At 32.8% G+C, this 16,379-nt stretch overlaps 1 protein-coding gene across 6 annotated transcripts in view; it reads right to left on the bottom strand.

Moving 5' to 3' along the window:
- The window catches only part of NEK10 (NIMA related kinase 10), a 215,938-nt gene that overhangs the window by 61,651 nt on the left and 137,908 nt on the right, over nucleotides 1-16,379 (bottom strand). For 4 of the 6 annotated variants that reach the window (XM_074195662.1, XM_074195667.1, XM_074195664.1 and 1 more), the window contains exons 24-27: nucleotides 8,754-8,883; nucleotides 8,132-8,202; nucleotides 4,134-4,347; nucleotides 1,382-1,432 (exon numbers count right to left, since the gene is read on the bottom strand). In XM_074195662.1, the coding sequence (XP_074051763.1) occupies nucleotides 1,382-1,432; nucleotides 4,134-4,347; nucleotides 8,132-8,202; nucleotides 8,754-8,883 (466 nt within the window). The remainder of the gene's footprint in view (nucleotides 1-1,381; nucleotides 1,433-4,133; nucleotides 4,348-8,131; nucleotides 8,203-8,753; nucleotides 8,884-16,379) is intronic. The other 2 variants (XM_074195665.1, XM_074195668.1) reach the window with 1 other exon arrangement.

The raw sequence follows: 16,379 nt of genomic DNA, 5'->3' as shown, positions 1-16,379 counted from the left end.
TTAAACTTTCTGGAAAGCAATCTGGAAATATGCCCAAAAGGCAACAAAAATATGCATACCCTTTGATCCAGCAACACCACTACTGGGTCTATACCCTGAAGAGATCATGAAAAAGAGTAAAAACCATCACTTGTACAATAATATTCATAGCACCTCTGTTTGTGGTGGTAAAGAATTGGAAATCAAGTTAATGTCCATCAGTTGGGGAATGGCTGGTGTGGTATATATAAGTTATGCAGCACTACTGATCTATTAGAGAAACCAGGAGGGATGGGACTTCAGGGAAGCTTGGAGGGATTTGCATGAATTGATGCTGAGCGAGATAAGCAGAACTAGAAGAACACTGTACACCCTAGCAGCAACATGGGGGTGATGAGCAACCTTAACGGACTTGGCTCATTCCATCAGTGTAACAATCAGGGGCAATTTTGGGGTACCTGAGATGGAGAATACCATCTGTATTCAAAGAAAGAATTGTGGAGTTTTAACAAAGTTCAAAGATTATTACCTTTAATTTTTTAAAAAGTCCGTTATCTTATGTAATTTTGCTATATCCCTTATATTTACTTTTTTCCCCATAAGGATATGATTTCTTTCTCAACACATTCAATTTAGATCAATGTATAGAATGGAAACAATGTAAAGATTAACAGAATGCCTTCTGTAATGGGGGGAGGAAGTGAGATTAGGGGGAAAAACTGTAAAATTCAAAAATAAAGAAATAAATCTTTAAAAAAATAAACAATAAAAAAGAAAGTGGATATCAATTTAAAGGAATGAAGTAGAGGAAAATGCAAATGTAGCCCTTATAATCCTTAATGCAAACTAACTCCTCCCTTAAAATGAAAGAAAATACTATTAAGACAAAATTCAACAATTTGCAACAGAAAAGAAACACTTAGAAACTAAACACAGCATTCATACACATCAAATAACATAGTATCTAAAGATGTAAAAAAAAGTTAATGAAATTCCATTAAGGTATGGATATCACATAATTGTAGGAAAGCTTAATATTCCTCTCCAGGTTAGAAAAATCCAACTTGAAAACCACAAAACTGAAAAGCCTGAAAAATTCAATTTGATAGGCTCAATAAATAATCTGGAATTTAAAAAATATACATTGTCTCAGTATCAATGTTACCTTTATATAAACTTATTTTTGCTAAAGTACTAAGAAATAATGAACAAATATGAAGAAGGTAGCAACATTAAGCTTATCCTTTACGGATCATTATACTATAAAATAATTTATATAGGAAATACACTAAAGATATAGGGTTAAATGAATACTAATGCCATTTTAAACAATAAGTAGAGTTCAAAGAATAATCATAGAAAGAGTAACTATGAAAAAAAGAATAACAATGAGACAACATACCAAAACTTTTTGGATGCATCTAAAGCAGTCCTCAGAGGAAAAATTATATCTCTGAAAACATAAAATAGTAACAAAAAAAGAGAAGGGATTAATGAACTGAGCATGCAACTTAAAAAAGAACTAAAAAATCAACAAATTAATGAACCTAAAACAAAAAAGAAATGAACACTGAAAAGAAAAATAAAAGACACTCAAAATTCAGTGAGAAAGTAACAAAAATTATAACTATAGACAAATCTCAATAATGAATATTGATGGAAAAATTTTTAATTAAAATTTTAGCAAAGAGAGCAAATAAAAATATCTTCCCCAAATATTACAATTAAGTTTGATTAGTCCAATTAATCAATAATAAGAAATAATTAACATAAAAACTAAAAAGATATGATCTTATCAATAATTTAAAAAGCTTTTGACAAAAATCTTTACCATAAAAATTCCTAAAGATAGTGAAGATATAACTAAAATAAAAAAATATTTTCGAAGGATAAACAGTTAGCATGAACTATTTCATATATTTTAGAAATTCTAACTATAATAAGACAGGAATGAAAAATTATAGCTATAAAAACAACAAAGAATAGATTAAAATAGTTCTTATTTACAGACAGCAAAATCTAAAAATATTAGCAAAGCACATTAGCAAACAAAGAAAAGAAACTTTATAACATCAGTGAAAACTGAAAACAAAATAAAGTTAACCAAATTATCAGCATTTCCATAAAACAGTGACAAAGCCAAGCAGGAGGAAATAGAGAATTTTCATTCGGGATTACTATAAAATATATTTAAAAACCTGATAATTAACTTAGCCAGGCCCTCAGGATTTAAATAATTACAATAATGGTCTACTCTTTACAGTAATAAAGAAAGACAAAAAAACTGGAGGCACAATTACTGCCCATGGCTGAGTAGTATCAATATGATGAAAATATAAACGTCACATAAATGATAATAATAGAGGTACCTAGTAAAGGCAGACAAAATAATAAAAAAAATTATTAGGAGAAAATGTCTAGACTGTCAGTTAAAAACAATTTTAATAGTAGAAATGAAAGGAACTGGTAGACCTTGAACCGTATAATAATCATCATCACAACTCTTTGATACTGTTTTAAAAAGATAAGAAAGATTATCAGCATGACAGACAAACTGAGGAAGAATAACAATTAGCCATATGTAGTGTCCCAGTGTCCAATGCATCAACTACTGGGGAGGGGTTCTCCATTTGGCAGGAACTTAAAAGAGATCGATAAAAATTCAGATATTATATCATAATCTATTTGTAAATACTAAATATAAAAAGCTACAACATTAAAAAACAGCAGCATGGGAGGAAATATCTTTCAGAACCATGATTAGGGAAATAAATATTACTTAAAGAATAAAAGAGAAAAATTAATTTAATCAAATAAAACTAAAGTTTTTTTCTGTTAACAAAATCACTGATACTAGAACATAAGAAGAGAAAGTGTTAAGTGCACATAAACAAAAATGCACCAATTTTCTCTCACAAACATCTAATATCAAAGAAGAAGAATTAATTCCTGTATGTGTGCATGATCAAAGGTCCATTCCCAAAATGTTAGTCAAATGTTCAAAGGTTATAAATAAAAACTTTTCAAAATAAAAACTGCAAATTAAGCAGTTTAAAACATTTTTAAAAAATCACTGTAATCATTATAAATAAATATATACATGTATTATATATAGAGAACATAATGATGATGATCATTGTTAATAGTCATCATTAATAATAAATAAAATGATATTTTAAAAATTTTGGAATTTATGTCAGACCTGCAAAGTGTCAAAGATTATAAAAATAGAAATCATCAGACTGTCAGCTGGGCTATGGAATTATGGGAGTATGAACACATAGGAGGTGGAGATGTAAATTGCAGGTCCAGATTTTCTGGAAAACAAGTTTGAACCCTGTAAAAAAGTTTATAAAATTTTTCCTGTATTCCTATATATCCACACACACATATATGTAACTAATGGGAAGCAAGAAAAATTCTCAGGTATACCAATGTGTTTATATTTTTTATGTGAGCAGAAAGGAAAAAAAATACATTTGAAATTGTACACAGTAAAGCAAGCAAAGCTAGAATTATAACCCATAATACTTTCAATATTTATAAATTAAAATGACAGGCCTGGGTGAGTAATCTTCAGGACCAAGTCAAAGAGATGAAAATTCATCTGGAAGTTGCACCCCACTGGGGTGTGAGCTTGGTGGGCTCAATGATTTGTAAGAATGAGGTCACTCTCACAGAAACCAAAGAATAGAGGTGCTTCCCTCCCCTCCCGCCCAGGTCTTACGGAAAATGTCTGGACATCTGTTATTGCTGCAGTTTCAGAGTAAATATCCCAAACTCCAAAAGGACCTGAGAAGGACCTAGTCTGGTCCTGGAAGAGGAAGTCAGAGCATACTGGCTTTGGCACCACCAACACTGTACTTCTTCCATAAAGATCTGCTTATCTTTTTGAAGTATCATTTCTAGGCTATGATAGTCATTAAAACCAAGATTCGAAATAAACTGAATTTAGAAAGAGACCTGAAAATTACTATATCACAATCAAATTGAGATTTTCAGTATATGTTCTACTGAATAATAATGAATTCTGTTGTAAACATGGGGCTATTAATATCTTTCCAAAAGTTATTATGAAGAGAATTGCAAAATTGATTTAGAAATGTCAGTCAGCGTATTAGGTGTATCCCACTTATCTAGAAGGAGCAACTTACGTGAGATAACATCGCCAGCTCATGATGACAGGTGACTGCATTCCTGTTGGCCTCCATAAAGTATCTCTGGGTACGCCTTCTCTCCCGGTCCAGCTTCTTCTCTAGAGCAAGCTGGGAGGAGGACAAGCTGTCTAGATACTTCATCATGACATCGGAGATCATGGAGCTGACCTCCACCACATCCGGCCGCGCTTCTGCGTCAGGAGTTAGGCATCTATGAAAAGAGTGGTCATTATAGAGTACTCCAAGGCAATGGCCATCACCTCTCCAGGGAGGCTTTCATTTAATTGTACCCTGTATCCTGCGCTTCCATATTTTATTCAGTACAGGTGACATGGGTTAACATGAACAGAACAAGAAGAAAAGCAGGATAGATGGATATGATAAAGCTACAGGATTAGAAAGGATGGGTGAGGCAGGGGGTCCCAGAGGTTCCTGGTGCTGAGGGGAGGGGTCTACTGAAGGTCCTTCTCCTTCCCCCACTGGTGGTCCCCCTTCATCCCCACCTCACAGATCAGGACTTGTAGAGTCCAGTGACCTGCGTCTCTATGTCCCAGAATAGATGCTGACAGGCACAGCATATTCACACTTTCCAGTTATCGAATGGTATAACTATATTCCTATGGACAAGTCCACTATTTGAGTTTTAAAACTCAGATCTAATGTTTACACTTCAATTACTGAATAACATAAAAAATGTATGAATATTCCCTAATATGCTCAATCCCATGTTTTAAGTTTTATAGGGGAAAAAAATCCTGTGCACCCCTAGTCTTTCTCCTCTAAAAATAAGTAACCAAAATTCTAATTTATCAGTTTTGTCACTGCTCTCCAGCACAGATGCCGTCTCATTTTGTTTTCAGAATTAAAAGGAGTTATTATCAAGATTATAAACACATCAAAATAGCAACACATTAACAGTCTGATTCAACAAGCCTGAGGTATATGAAGCAAGTATAGTTTCTTTTTTGCTCTGGGCCAATGGGATTTTGCCGTGGTTTGATATGTATGTATGTATATATCTATGTATGTATATCTATTAAATAGAAGTATATATGGATAAAACTTTTATCTAGAAATACAAATTCAGAGCCTTTCCAAGTATCACATGTATAGGCATTAGTAGGCTTAGCCAGATCACCTCCTGTTTCATAAAGTCAAGTATATGAACTTGTACAGAACAGTACTAGAAGATTTTCCCTTGGTTTAGACAAATAATGCATTGTAGAGTTTCACTTTCCAATTTAAAAGTTAGTCATTTCTCACTTAAATGGCAAAGAGGATTCTAACTGTCATGACTACAAACTTGATTGGGTACTGGATGAAGAGATGCTGTATCATCAAAAATGTCTCCTATAAAAATTCTCTTCCTTTTCCATTAATTATGGAACTATTATATATATACAACTCAAGTCTGATTGAATATGGCTTTTGTCCTAAACTCACAGATTTAGAGGTAGAATTGCCTGTCTCTAATACTCAAAACTTTAGAAATGACTTGCAGAAATACTTGGGAGAACAAACAGCCCTTTTCTCTGAAGCAACTATCACTCTAAAAAAATATTCAAGATAATAGAAATGTAGAAAAAAATATGATGAATAACTGCATAGGATAAGTTTCAATGGTAAAATTGAGGAAATGGTAAAAAATTTGGGAATGGTAAAGTTGGGGAAAATTCAGGGCCTTTCCAGTTATCAATATTCCCAGTAGGAACTCTTCAGAGGCCACACAAGGACTGATGCTTAAATTCTCTAATTGGAATGAGAAGGTTTAAATAAGTAAACTTAGATGTGCATGTATGGAGGTGAGAGAGAATTAAGGAGAGAGATCTCCCCTCTCAGCCCACAATGCAATTCTGTTCTGGGAAGCCCTCTATGAAAAATTGAATGGATAGAATGGTTTGATGGAAGTGCCATCTTCTTTAACCTATTATATTTTTCAATAAATGAGTATTTTGATGCTTAATATACTGGATAACTTTTTTTAAAAAATAGTCCTTGAAATATGTGGCATCTGTATTTTTCAAGATCTTGTCTTTAAAATGATTTGAAAGAATAATTTTGCTCCCCGTGAATGTTTCCCAAACAAAACATCAGCCAGCTTATGTAACACAGAACAAAAGACAAAATAATAAAGGGATCTGAATATGTTGTGTAGAAATGGAAACAGTTTTCCATCTCCTTTTATATGAATTGGCAAAATAAACAGTTGTTAATATCCAGCAATCTATAAAGGGGTAAAAATAGTGACCCAGGTGCTTGGCAGAAAGACAAGATCCATGTCTTTGCTCCCCCAGACTCTTTGAGGTTGCTAAGCTATTCTCCCCACTTAGGAAAAAAGAAGTGTCTCAACAACAGAATATGAATATGCAGCCCATGTGCCAATAGGAAAGAGGGGAAAAAACAAGACTTCAGGAGGGTGAATTTTTGGAGCCATTGATGACAAGTCTGCACAAAAAAGGCAAAGTAGGAGGATATCAGGGTGGGCTAGAGAGGCAAACAAACTTGGTCTGGAGAAATCCACAGTTTGAAACCAAGGAGAATTCTAGGAAGGATAATGAGAGTCTCAGGAAAATGGTTATGTGCTTGGTCAGTGGTGCCAACTCTGATAGAAGTGGGGCCGGTCATCCATACTTAGCAACCCCTGGGGGTATTTTAGAAATCGTGTTATGTCTGCTGTTGTATTTTTATTTGTTTTGTTAAATGTTTCCCAATTACATTTCAGTCCAGTTTGAGGAGTGCTTGGGAGTGTTGTAGGCCTCATGTTGGACATCTCTGCTACAGTTACCAACAGTGTGAGAGCAACATCCCAGCATCATCCCCACTTCTCTCTATGGTCCCCTCCTTATTCAATGGTCAGACAGTTGGCTAGAAGAATGGCTATGAGAAGAACAAATTTTATATGTATGTACATTTACATTTATACACATACATACAGTTTATCTATACACAAATATATATATATATATATATATATATATATATATATATATATATGTATATGGTTGTGCCATATTTGGAGAACCTAATATCTTTTTGTTTTAATAAGATTTCCCCAAAAGCAAATAATTCAATTCAATAAATATTTATTAATTTCCTACTACATGCAAGGCCAAAGAGAAACCCGGACAGAGTGTTCTAAGAAAACAGGAAAGGGAGTATGCCCCATCAGATGAGAAATGGTGGAACAAATCATACACTATCAAGGTATTGGAATATCACCTTATCACAGCAAATATACAAAAGGGAAGTCTCAGGGAAATTACATCTATGATTATAAGACTCCAAACAATTCTGAAAACTCTCACAACGATGACCAAGACAAGAACAAAAAAATAACTAAAGTATGAGTGTTTACAAAGAGGCAGAGTTTTCAGATGGGACCAATGGGTGGCACTGCTTTGACTGAAAATAACAATGGAAGACTTCTTTGGGGAATGAGGAGGAGAGCAGAGAACACCTACCTATTCAGTAGTTCCTTAATACATTATTTTGCATTGACTTGAGTTGGGGGAAGTGCGACCAAGATAGAGGGGCGACCAAGAACAATGTTACTAAGACAATTAAAATGCGAGGAGAAAAGCAAAAGAAGTTTTAAAGGGAACAAAAACAAACCAGGCAATTTAATGACCAGTGTCTTAAACTGAAAAAGCACTGTTCTTAAAAGCAAATGATATGTAACAAGATAATGGTTTCATATACAATCTCTTTTGGGGAGGGAGTAGGTTCTTCTTTATATATTGAAAGGCTGGTTTGTTGATCATTGGAAAATTAAGTAAAACTAATTTTAGATTTAAAAAACTTGAATTAGTCAAATTAATTGGGGCTGAATTATAACAACTATTTTCAATAAATTAGTAGGGGTTGATATTCATTATTATATTAACAGTTTAAGTATACCTTGCTCGCTTTTTCCATTATTCAGCAAATGAGTCAGGGGTAAATTATTCCCTTGTAGCCAATTTGTAAAAATCTGTGAAACTCCATTACTAAATTACCTGCTGATTATAACTGTCACTTTTTCAGAGTAGATCCCTTCTTGAATTGGTTCATATACTGCCTCTACTATCTGCAAAAGAAACAGAATAGGTTAAAGGGGGGATATATTCTATTATTTCTAGGAAAATGTTAACATTTTTCTTGGGTGGAACATTTAAGACAACATACAAGAATTATGAAATCAAAGTCATGGATAATTAGCACCCTAAAATTTATTATATTATGTCATGCTATGATATATTATATTACATTATGTGACATCATATTATCTTACATCATATCATACCATGCTATATATCAATAAATTACTAAAGATTGAACAATACATCTAAAAATGTAGGTTTCAACTTATTAATTTCATATCTACTTTTAAAAAAGCACTTGAGATAAACTAAATTACTAAATAAAATTTGGGTGCTGAATTTTCAAATTTAAAATTATAGGAAGTATAATACAATTGAAGGTGATGCATGATTATTAGGAGATCAAAGAAAAGTTCAAGTTTCTGTACATATATTTTAATTATCCATTATCTGTAATCATCTACATTCCTTTTAGAGAGAAAGCGCTAGCGTCTGCCAAGAACCCCCAAGATGGGCTTCCTCTGTTAAATAACCTTACTTTTGTCGCTAAGGAGAGCATGTTGGTACTGTAGAAGGGAGGATTCAGAGTCGCCATCTGATAGAGGATGCAGCCTGCAGCCCAGATATCAGCTTTCTCCCCATAAGGCTCACTCTTCAAAACCTCAGGGCTAAGTTAAAACAAGTTAAGTCGATAAATAAATAAGAAGGATCAAATAATGAAAAAATGGACTGACTGTTCAGTCTGTAAAAGGAGAATGAAGAGAGACATTCTTTTAACTTTATTTTGCAAAAAAAACTGACATGTTCACTTAAAAATTATTCTAATCTAGAATAATAACTTTTTAGTATTTGTAACTACTACACATTGGTTATACTTTTACAAGAAAACAATTTTCAATGTCTAATAATAGTTTCATATTTAGTAATGTGTCAAGAACCAAACTTAGAGTTTATTTAGCTAGTAAAAAATAAGTAATAATTTACAAAGAGCATCATTTTATCTACAGGCAAGTCTGCCATGTCTCACTTGCAAAACTGACAATTCACATCAACATTTCAAAAGTTTAGACCTTAATCTCTTCTAAAATATAAAAATTCAATATTCTCTTTAGAAAAAATCAGATCTATTTCAATTCACCAGTCATAGAAGGGAAAGAAAAAGAGAAGGATGAAAAGAAGGCAGGGAGGAAAGGGGAAAGGCAGAAAGGCAGGAAAAAAAAGGGGGGGGAAGAACAACAGGGAAAGGAGAAGAGAGGGAGAGGAAAGACATAAGGAAGAGAGTAAGAAAAATACCAGAGGAAATAGAAGGGAAAACAGGGAAAGAGACAAAATGTCCATGTCCTTCCTTACAAACATATAGTAAAGGTCCAGAATTAGACCACTTATCTCAATTCAGTATTTATTAATGGATGGAAAACTGCATCCATTCATTCCCCCAGGCTATTATGCTGACTGCAATGCTTGTTGATTAAAATCAGAAATGGACATTTATGAAAATACAATGGGTCTAATTGTTACAAATGGCAAAGGGTTAAAATTTAAATTTTACATCTTGAATTTAAATCCTTTCAAAAATGAATGGTATGTAGTGTTTTCAGTTGTTAGAAAAGATGATAAGGACATGAAGACTTTAATTGGATTGCATCCTGTTCCTGGACATACCCTTTAGTTGATATATCTATAATCACTCATTTAAAAGACAAAAGATAATTCAAAACACTTCTCCAATTCAAAGCATATAGAATATATTCATAAAGTTAATTTTGACCCACTCAGAAGAGTGACTATTTAGATTCCAATTACTTCTAAGTTTTCATTCTCGACTAATTAGGTCAAGTTTTCAAGACTAGCTACATTGATGAAAATGTGAACACTTTAAAATCAGATGCATGCTAACTGAATATACTGCTTATTCTGTGGCAGAATAATTCAACACATCCATACATGTTTATGGGTTGCATATCTGACTCCTGAGAAAAAGAATCTTGATTTAATAAACCTTTTTAAAATGTAAAAATGTTTTCTTTTTGGAATCACCTGACTTTCCCATCCATAATCAAGAAACTGGACTTCTATAAATTGCCTGAAGAAACATCTCTCTAAAGGCTTCTGGGTGATACGATCAATAGACTACAGAATGACCTATAGTCTTGGGTCCTTCATTTCCAAGGTTTGTTTATCACTGGGTCTATTATGACATTTGTCTATAAGATCCTTAGGCCAACTTCAGAAAAGATGTGCAAAGGATGGGAAACTATGCATATGACCCTTGTCACAACTGACCTTGGGCCTAAATGTGAACTGGAACATTGCCCTGCTCAGCCTCCCCAGACCCTCATCTCTGTTTCCTGAGTCCCTAAATCATCTCTCAGTTGAGTTTCAACTATATCAGTCAAACTCCTAAGTACTTACAGAGAGGGCTGCTTTTGGTGGTTTCTCCATGCATCATTAATTTTTCATTTTAACTACAACTATACTTCCAATTGTAGTGAGGATGCTTGCCTATCTTTAAGTAAGACTTAAAGTAACAAACATTTCTCCAACTATATAATTGAGGTTATGTGCTACAGAATATATCATTTTACAATCTGAACAAAATATTATTTTTCTAAAGCTAGACTAAAGAAATAATTAAAAATCCCTCAAAGAGCAAGATTAAGGAAAGAATCACTCATTCCTAAATTCTATTAAGTTTCTACCAATAACCCCAGATGTGTTATGGACTATGAAAGAGAAAACAGAAGGCTATATACACATACACATATTATACATATATACATACATGCATGCACATATATATATATATATATATATATATATATATATATATATATATATATGTAGTGTGTGTTTGGGCAAGGACAAACTACAATTAATGAGCTGGAGATTGAATATTAGATTTAAGGCAAAATTAAAGTGTAGACAGATTGATAAATCATTATCAAAATAGCTATGAGTCTGCTGACTGGCAAGAATCAGGGAACAGATAAAAGTATTACTATTCTTTCAACAGATTTTCAATACTTCAGGGATCTCATTGTTCCCAGTTGATGCATTTCACCAGTGAAAACAGTGACTTCTCAACATTTTAAAAAGGTGTCTTTAGGAATTTCTATGATTGAAACATTTATCTATGATCCCATCAACCTGTTGTACTTAATTATAAAATCATTATCATCATGTGATATCTAATGAGAACATGTTTTATCTAAGGTTGCAAAACTGATTTTGTTCATTTCTGAATTTCAAATAACAAACATTATCATGAATTGATAACACATTTAGAAAGTTCAGGAAAAGGGAAAACGGCAAGTGGTTTTCAAAATTTCAAAGTTTCACAAGTATTAATGATTTAAAATTCAATTTAAAAAGACAATTTTAAAAAAATTTAGCTGGATTCATAGATGATATTTTCATGTGTCTATGGATCTGTGTCCTCATCCCTCCAGGTACTCCTTCCACCAAAGCAAATTACTATTTACCTTATGTTCTGCCACTGTTTCCATATTTTTCCTCAGTTTTTAATTAAAGATATATCCAATATAATGAAACATACTCACACTGTGATCTAGGCAGTGTGCATTATTCACCAAGTTTATTTTTGATATGTGAAAGACCAAGACAATCTCTTCTGAAGGACAGAGCACCTACCAATAGAGTCCCTCTGATCCCAGAGATCAATGTAATTAGCACAATGATACATTGCACAAAGGGAACATTTTCCCAGTCCATCAGGAGCCTCCACCTATGGGGTCGTGCATAGGAAAATGCTTCTCAAAGGTTTAACTTAGCAGAGTCCACGTTCTAACAGAAGGAATTTAATAATTTATGTGCTGGGGAAGCAATAGCCTAGTTAATACAAAAAAACCAAAATTATATCATAATTACATGATTCCACTGTGCCTGTTTCCCCTGTCCTGGCAAACCAAATTGAAATAATAAGATGAAAATGTCAGGGAGTTTGAAAAATATCATTTTGGGCAGGGTACAAGCTTATAATTGAGAAAATAATGAAATATATATGATATATACACATCCAGTACATGGACAGATATAAATATCGTTGTAGACCTTCCACCATAGACAAAAGATACTCTAAAGTATAATATTAATTAATTAATAATATTAAAAAGAGATCTGTTTCTTGAACTTAAAACTGTGTCCCCCTAGAGCTCATTTTCCCAAAGAGAAATTTCTTTCCAGATCTGGCTATATGAAAAATACCATTTTCCTCAGAATTTAAGGCATTACTAAATATGTTCATAAATTCTAAAAAAGAACTACATTATCACTTTTTAAAAGCCATTTCCTGCTGCCTATTATTGGTATATAAGATGAAAACCATTCATATTTTGTGGATGACTGGAAAGCAAAGACAGTATAGCAATAGAGAGATAATCCATTGTGAAAGTTGGTAATTCTTTTTTATCCATTTCTTTCTTCTTTTTGGAACTATTTACCAGGTACAAATTGGTAGGTTACTGGAATAGGAAATTTGAGAAGGAAATGATTGACTTAGAAATCATTTCTGAATCTGTAGTGATAACAATGGTGGTCATGGTGAGTGCTGGGAAAGGGAATGAGAGGGTGAGTCCCAGTAAATGGATTTTTCAGATTTACTCAAAAGGTGGATAAGGAAAAAGTGATTCAGTGAGAGAAGAACTCAAAGAACTGAAAGCATCAGTATGGCAATCTTAAGTTCTTATTCTAAATGTCCAATAAAACCTATTTTCTATAAGAAATGTCCCATTTATTCAACAATGTTGACATTTTTACCTCTAGTTCATACATAAAAAAATCTAAAACTAAAAGATAACTGTATTTTTCCAATCCCAGTTGTGTTAAATTTCATTCAAATTAAATCTGAACCTTGAACAAATGGTTCAACTCCATCCTTATTTTATCAAAATTAATTATAAAATGCTATACTCTCTTAATTGCCAAGGAAAGTCACACAAAAAGGGGCAATATTTGAAAAAAATGAGCCTTCTCTTTTTCTTTATTCTTTTTTTTGTCATCTCTATGACTCTAGGGGAAAATGAAAATGGAAAATAAGAAGCAAGCAGTAAAACATTGCCAAAAATCCCAATGTTGCTGGCATTCAGCTACAAATACCCTAGTGGTATAACAGCTTTATAGAATTACAAACAAAAACAATGAATGAGAAAAGGAGTTACAGAATAGCACTGGGAAAGAAGTGATTCTGTGAACCTTCCTGTCAGTTCATTTCTCGCCTTCTAAAAAGCACATCATACGTTTTTTAGAGAACGTAACTGAGATAAGTCCCTACTCCAGTTTTTGTTTAATTTTTATTATTTATTTTAAACTTAAAATACAAAATAAGAACAGAAAAAAACAATGCTTTGTCCATAATAGAACAGAGGATTTAATATAAAATCATTCCAATTCCAGGAAAACCTCTATGATAAATCCTACATGCTGTTTTCAAAGTTATCCAGCTTTTTTTGCCTTCCTTGTGATTTTCTTTTGTTCTCCGTTGTGCACTTTTTACTTTATTACCCTCCCATCCCACCACCCCCACTATCAATATACATATATATCAATATATATATATATATATATATATATACACATACACATTCCTACGTAAATATTTGTGTGTGTATATATATATATATATATATATATATATATATATATAATATGAGACCATACCATGCTACTTTTTCTTGTCCTGTTTCTCTGAAAGTGGATAGCATCTTCTTTCATAAGTTTTATTTTCTAAACCACATTCAGCTCATCATTTCCTAAACCACAGCAATATTGCAAGTCAATCATATGCTATATAAGAGACTGCCTAAGAAAGTTTTTCCCTAATTGTCTATGTTCCTTCTATTCTTAGCTGCAGATGTCTTATTTATACAAGAAAATTTTAATTTAAAATAAACAAGGTTATCTGTTTAATACTTCAACAATGCTCTCATCTTAAAACTCCCATAGTAGTTGAAAGCTTAATCAGTGACTTTTTGTTTGGGTGGCCATTATGAAGAATATCACTGCTTTGTAACAACTTAAAATTTCTCTCAAGGGATTACCTAAACTCCATCTTGGAAAATAAATGCAAGAAGTTCCACCAAATTACATAATATATTTGAAAGATGAGAAAGATTACTAAAAATCAATGAATTTCCACAAAAAATTAATTATGGAATTTAGAGAAACAAAGTTTAGTGCCATTTCTTGATAGGCAAATCTATTAAAGGGAAACCAATGAAAGGCTGGGATTCTACTAATTCAAAATTAGTAATAACTAAGTCTTCTAAAAATCAGAGAACTCGTGCTAATAAAATATTGACATGGATAGAGGTAAAGGAAGATGGGTTATTGAGAACAAAATCCATCTTAGCACTTAGGGGAAAACGTTTAACAAACACATTAATAGTGGAAAGTAGCATGGGAGAAAGTATGATTAACTATTTTTAGAGTAAATAAAGACTATTAGCATAACCACAAGTAAATTGCTAATTAAACCAAAGAGAAAGGTAATAAAATTATATTTCTTCAAAAATATTCAGTAGTTTAAACTTTTCAATAACTTTGAATAGGGCTTTGGCCATGATAAAATTTCATTGTGGTTTATTTTATAGAATACAGATGTCAAATTCAATGATGAGAAAAAAATTTGTCTTTAATAAGTTATATGTGCAACCTTGTCAACTCTCTGGACCTCAAAGTTTCTTTCATCCCCTGAAAAAACAAGTAAATTAGATTAGCTCAAAGGTTTTTAATCTTATAGGCATCATGGCTCCCTTTGGGCGGTTTGGTGATGACTATGGACTCCCTTTCTTGGAAACATGGCTTTAAAGTCACAATATACATAGGACTATTAAGGAAATATACTGAAATAAAATTATGAAAATATTTTAAAATAACTATACAGTTGTGGGTAAAACAAATAACTTGTTCATGTTTAATTTGGGGAACGGGTAACCATACTTCAATTGTCTCTCCTTTATTGAATGTCCCATCACTTTTCCTTAAGATTCTGAGGTATGTCACCCTAGGTTGCATCTTGAGTTCCTCTGATCTTCTGATGTTTTTGGCGGGGTTTACATAATATGCTTGTGTTAGATGAAATTCTTTTCCTTTCCTTTATGGCTAAGATCTTTGAAAATTGTTAAATTTAACCACTTTGTCTTACAGTTTGCAACATAAATTTCTTTGTTGTGCTTTCCTGGAGAATATTGTTAGATTCTTCAAATGGTACTTTGTTTTTTTGAGTTCAGAAGTCCTGGGTAGTTTGCTTGTATTGCTTCTTGCAATATGGTTTTCGTATTTTTTCACTTTTACTTCTCTGGAAGACCTACAAATCCTTAAGTTCTCTTTCTATATCTTACTTTCAAGATCAATATATTTTGATTGCAAAGAAACCATGTTTTCTTATGACATTAGTGCTTTTTCTTTTTCTTCAAGATTGGAAACACAATTACACAGAAGCGAAAGACAATCAATTGTTTTTCTTTTGTTTCATTGATGAGACTTGCCACTATGGATCCAAGTTTTACCCTTTTGTCAATTATTTCTGATAAGCATGCCAACAATTCTTATTTGTTTCTTGAACCCTTTACCTTTCTTGGAAATACAAGAGGTTCTCTTCCTCATCAGTATCAACTAGACTGCTTGTATTCCATTTTAGAGGAATAATTAATTGTGCCCCATCCCATCTTGAATGAATACCCCATGAAGTCTAACAAAACAAGAGATGAGCAAAGTTCAAATACAGTCCCCATACACCCATGCATTATTAGGTCATTTTAAATTTCCAGCATGGTTGGAAAACCAAGTTAAGGCAAGGCAACAATTACTTGTCAAGTACCCTCTATGTACTAGGTTCTGGGGGCTACAAAGAAAGACCAAAAACAGTCCATTCCTCAAAGAACTCACAGTGTCTAATAAACCATTTCTTAAAGAGACTAGGTCAGTCTTTCTTGCTCCCCACTTTCTACAGGCAAATCCCCCCCAATGTTACCTCTTCCTTTTAGTCACCAGGGAACAACTTCCTTAGCAAAATATAGATACCATCTGCTCTTGCAACCTAGAATCCAAAAGACAGGACTAACTTTCTCAGCATTATCTTTTCTTTCTATTGATATAAAGGTTAAAAAAAGGAAAAAGTGGGTGATATTCATGAAATATAGAGAAA

This window comes from Macrotis lagotis, chromosome 7 (genome assembly GCF_037893015.1).
Source record: "Macrotis lagotis isolate mMagLag1 chromosome 7, bilby.v1.9.chrom.fasta, whole genome shotgun sequence".
In the NCBI taxonomy this organism is placed as follows: Eukaryota; Metazoa; Chordata; class Mammalia; order Peramelemorphia; family Peramelidae; genus Macrotis; species Macrotis lagotis.
This window is presented reverse-complemented; position numbering and strand designations above follow the sequence as displayed.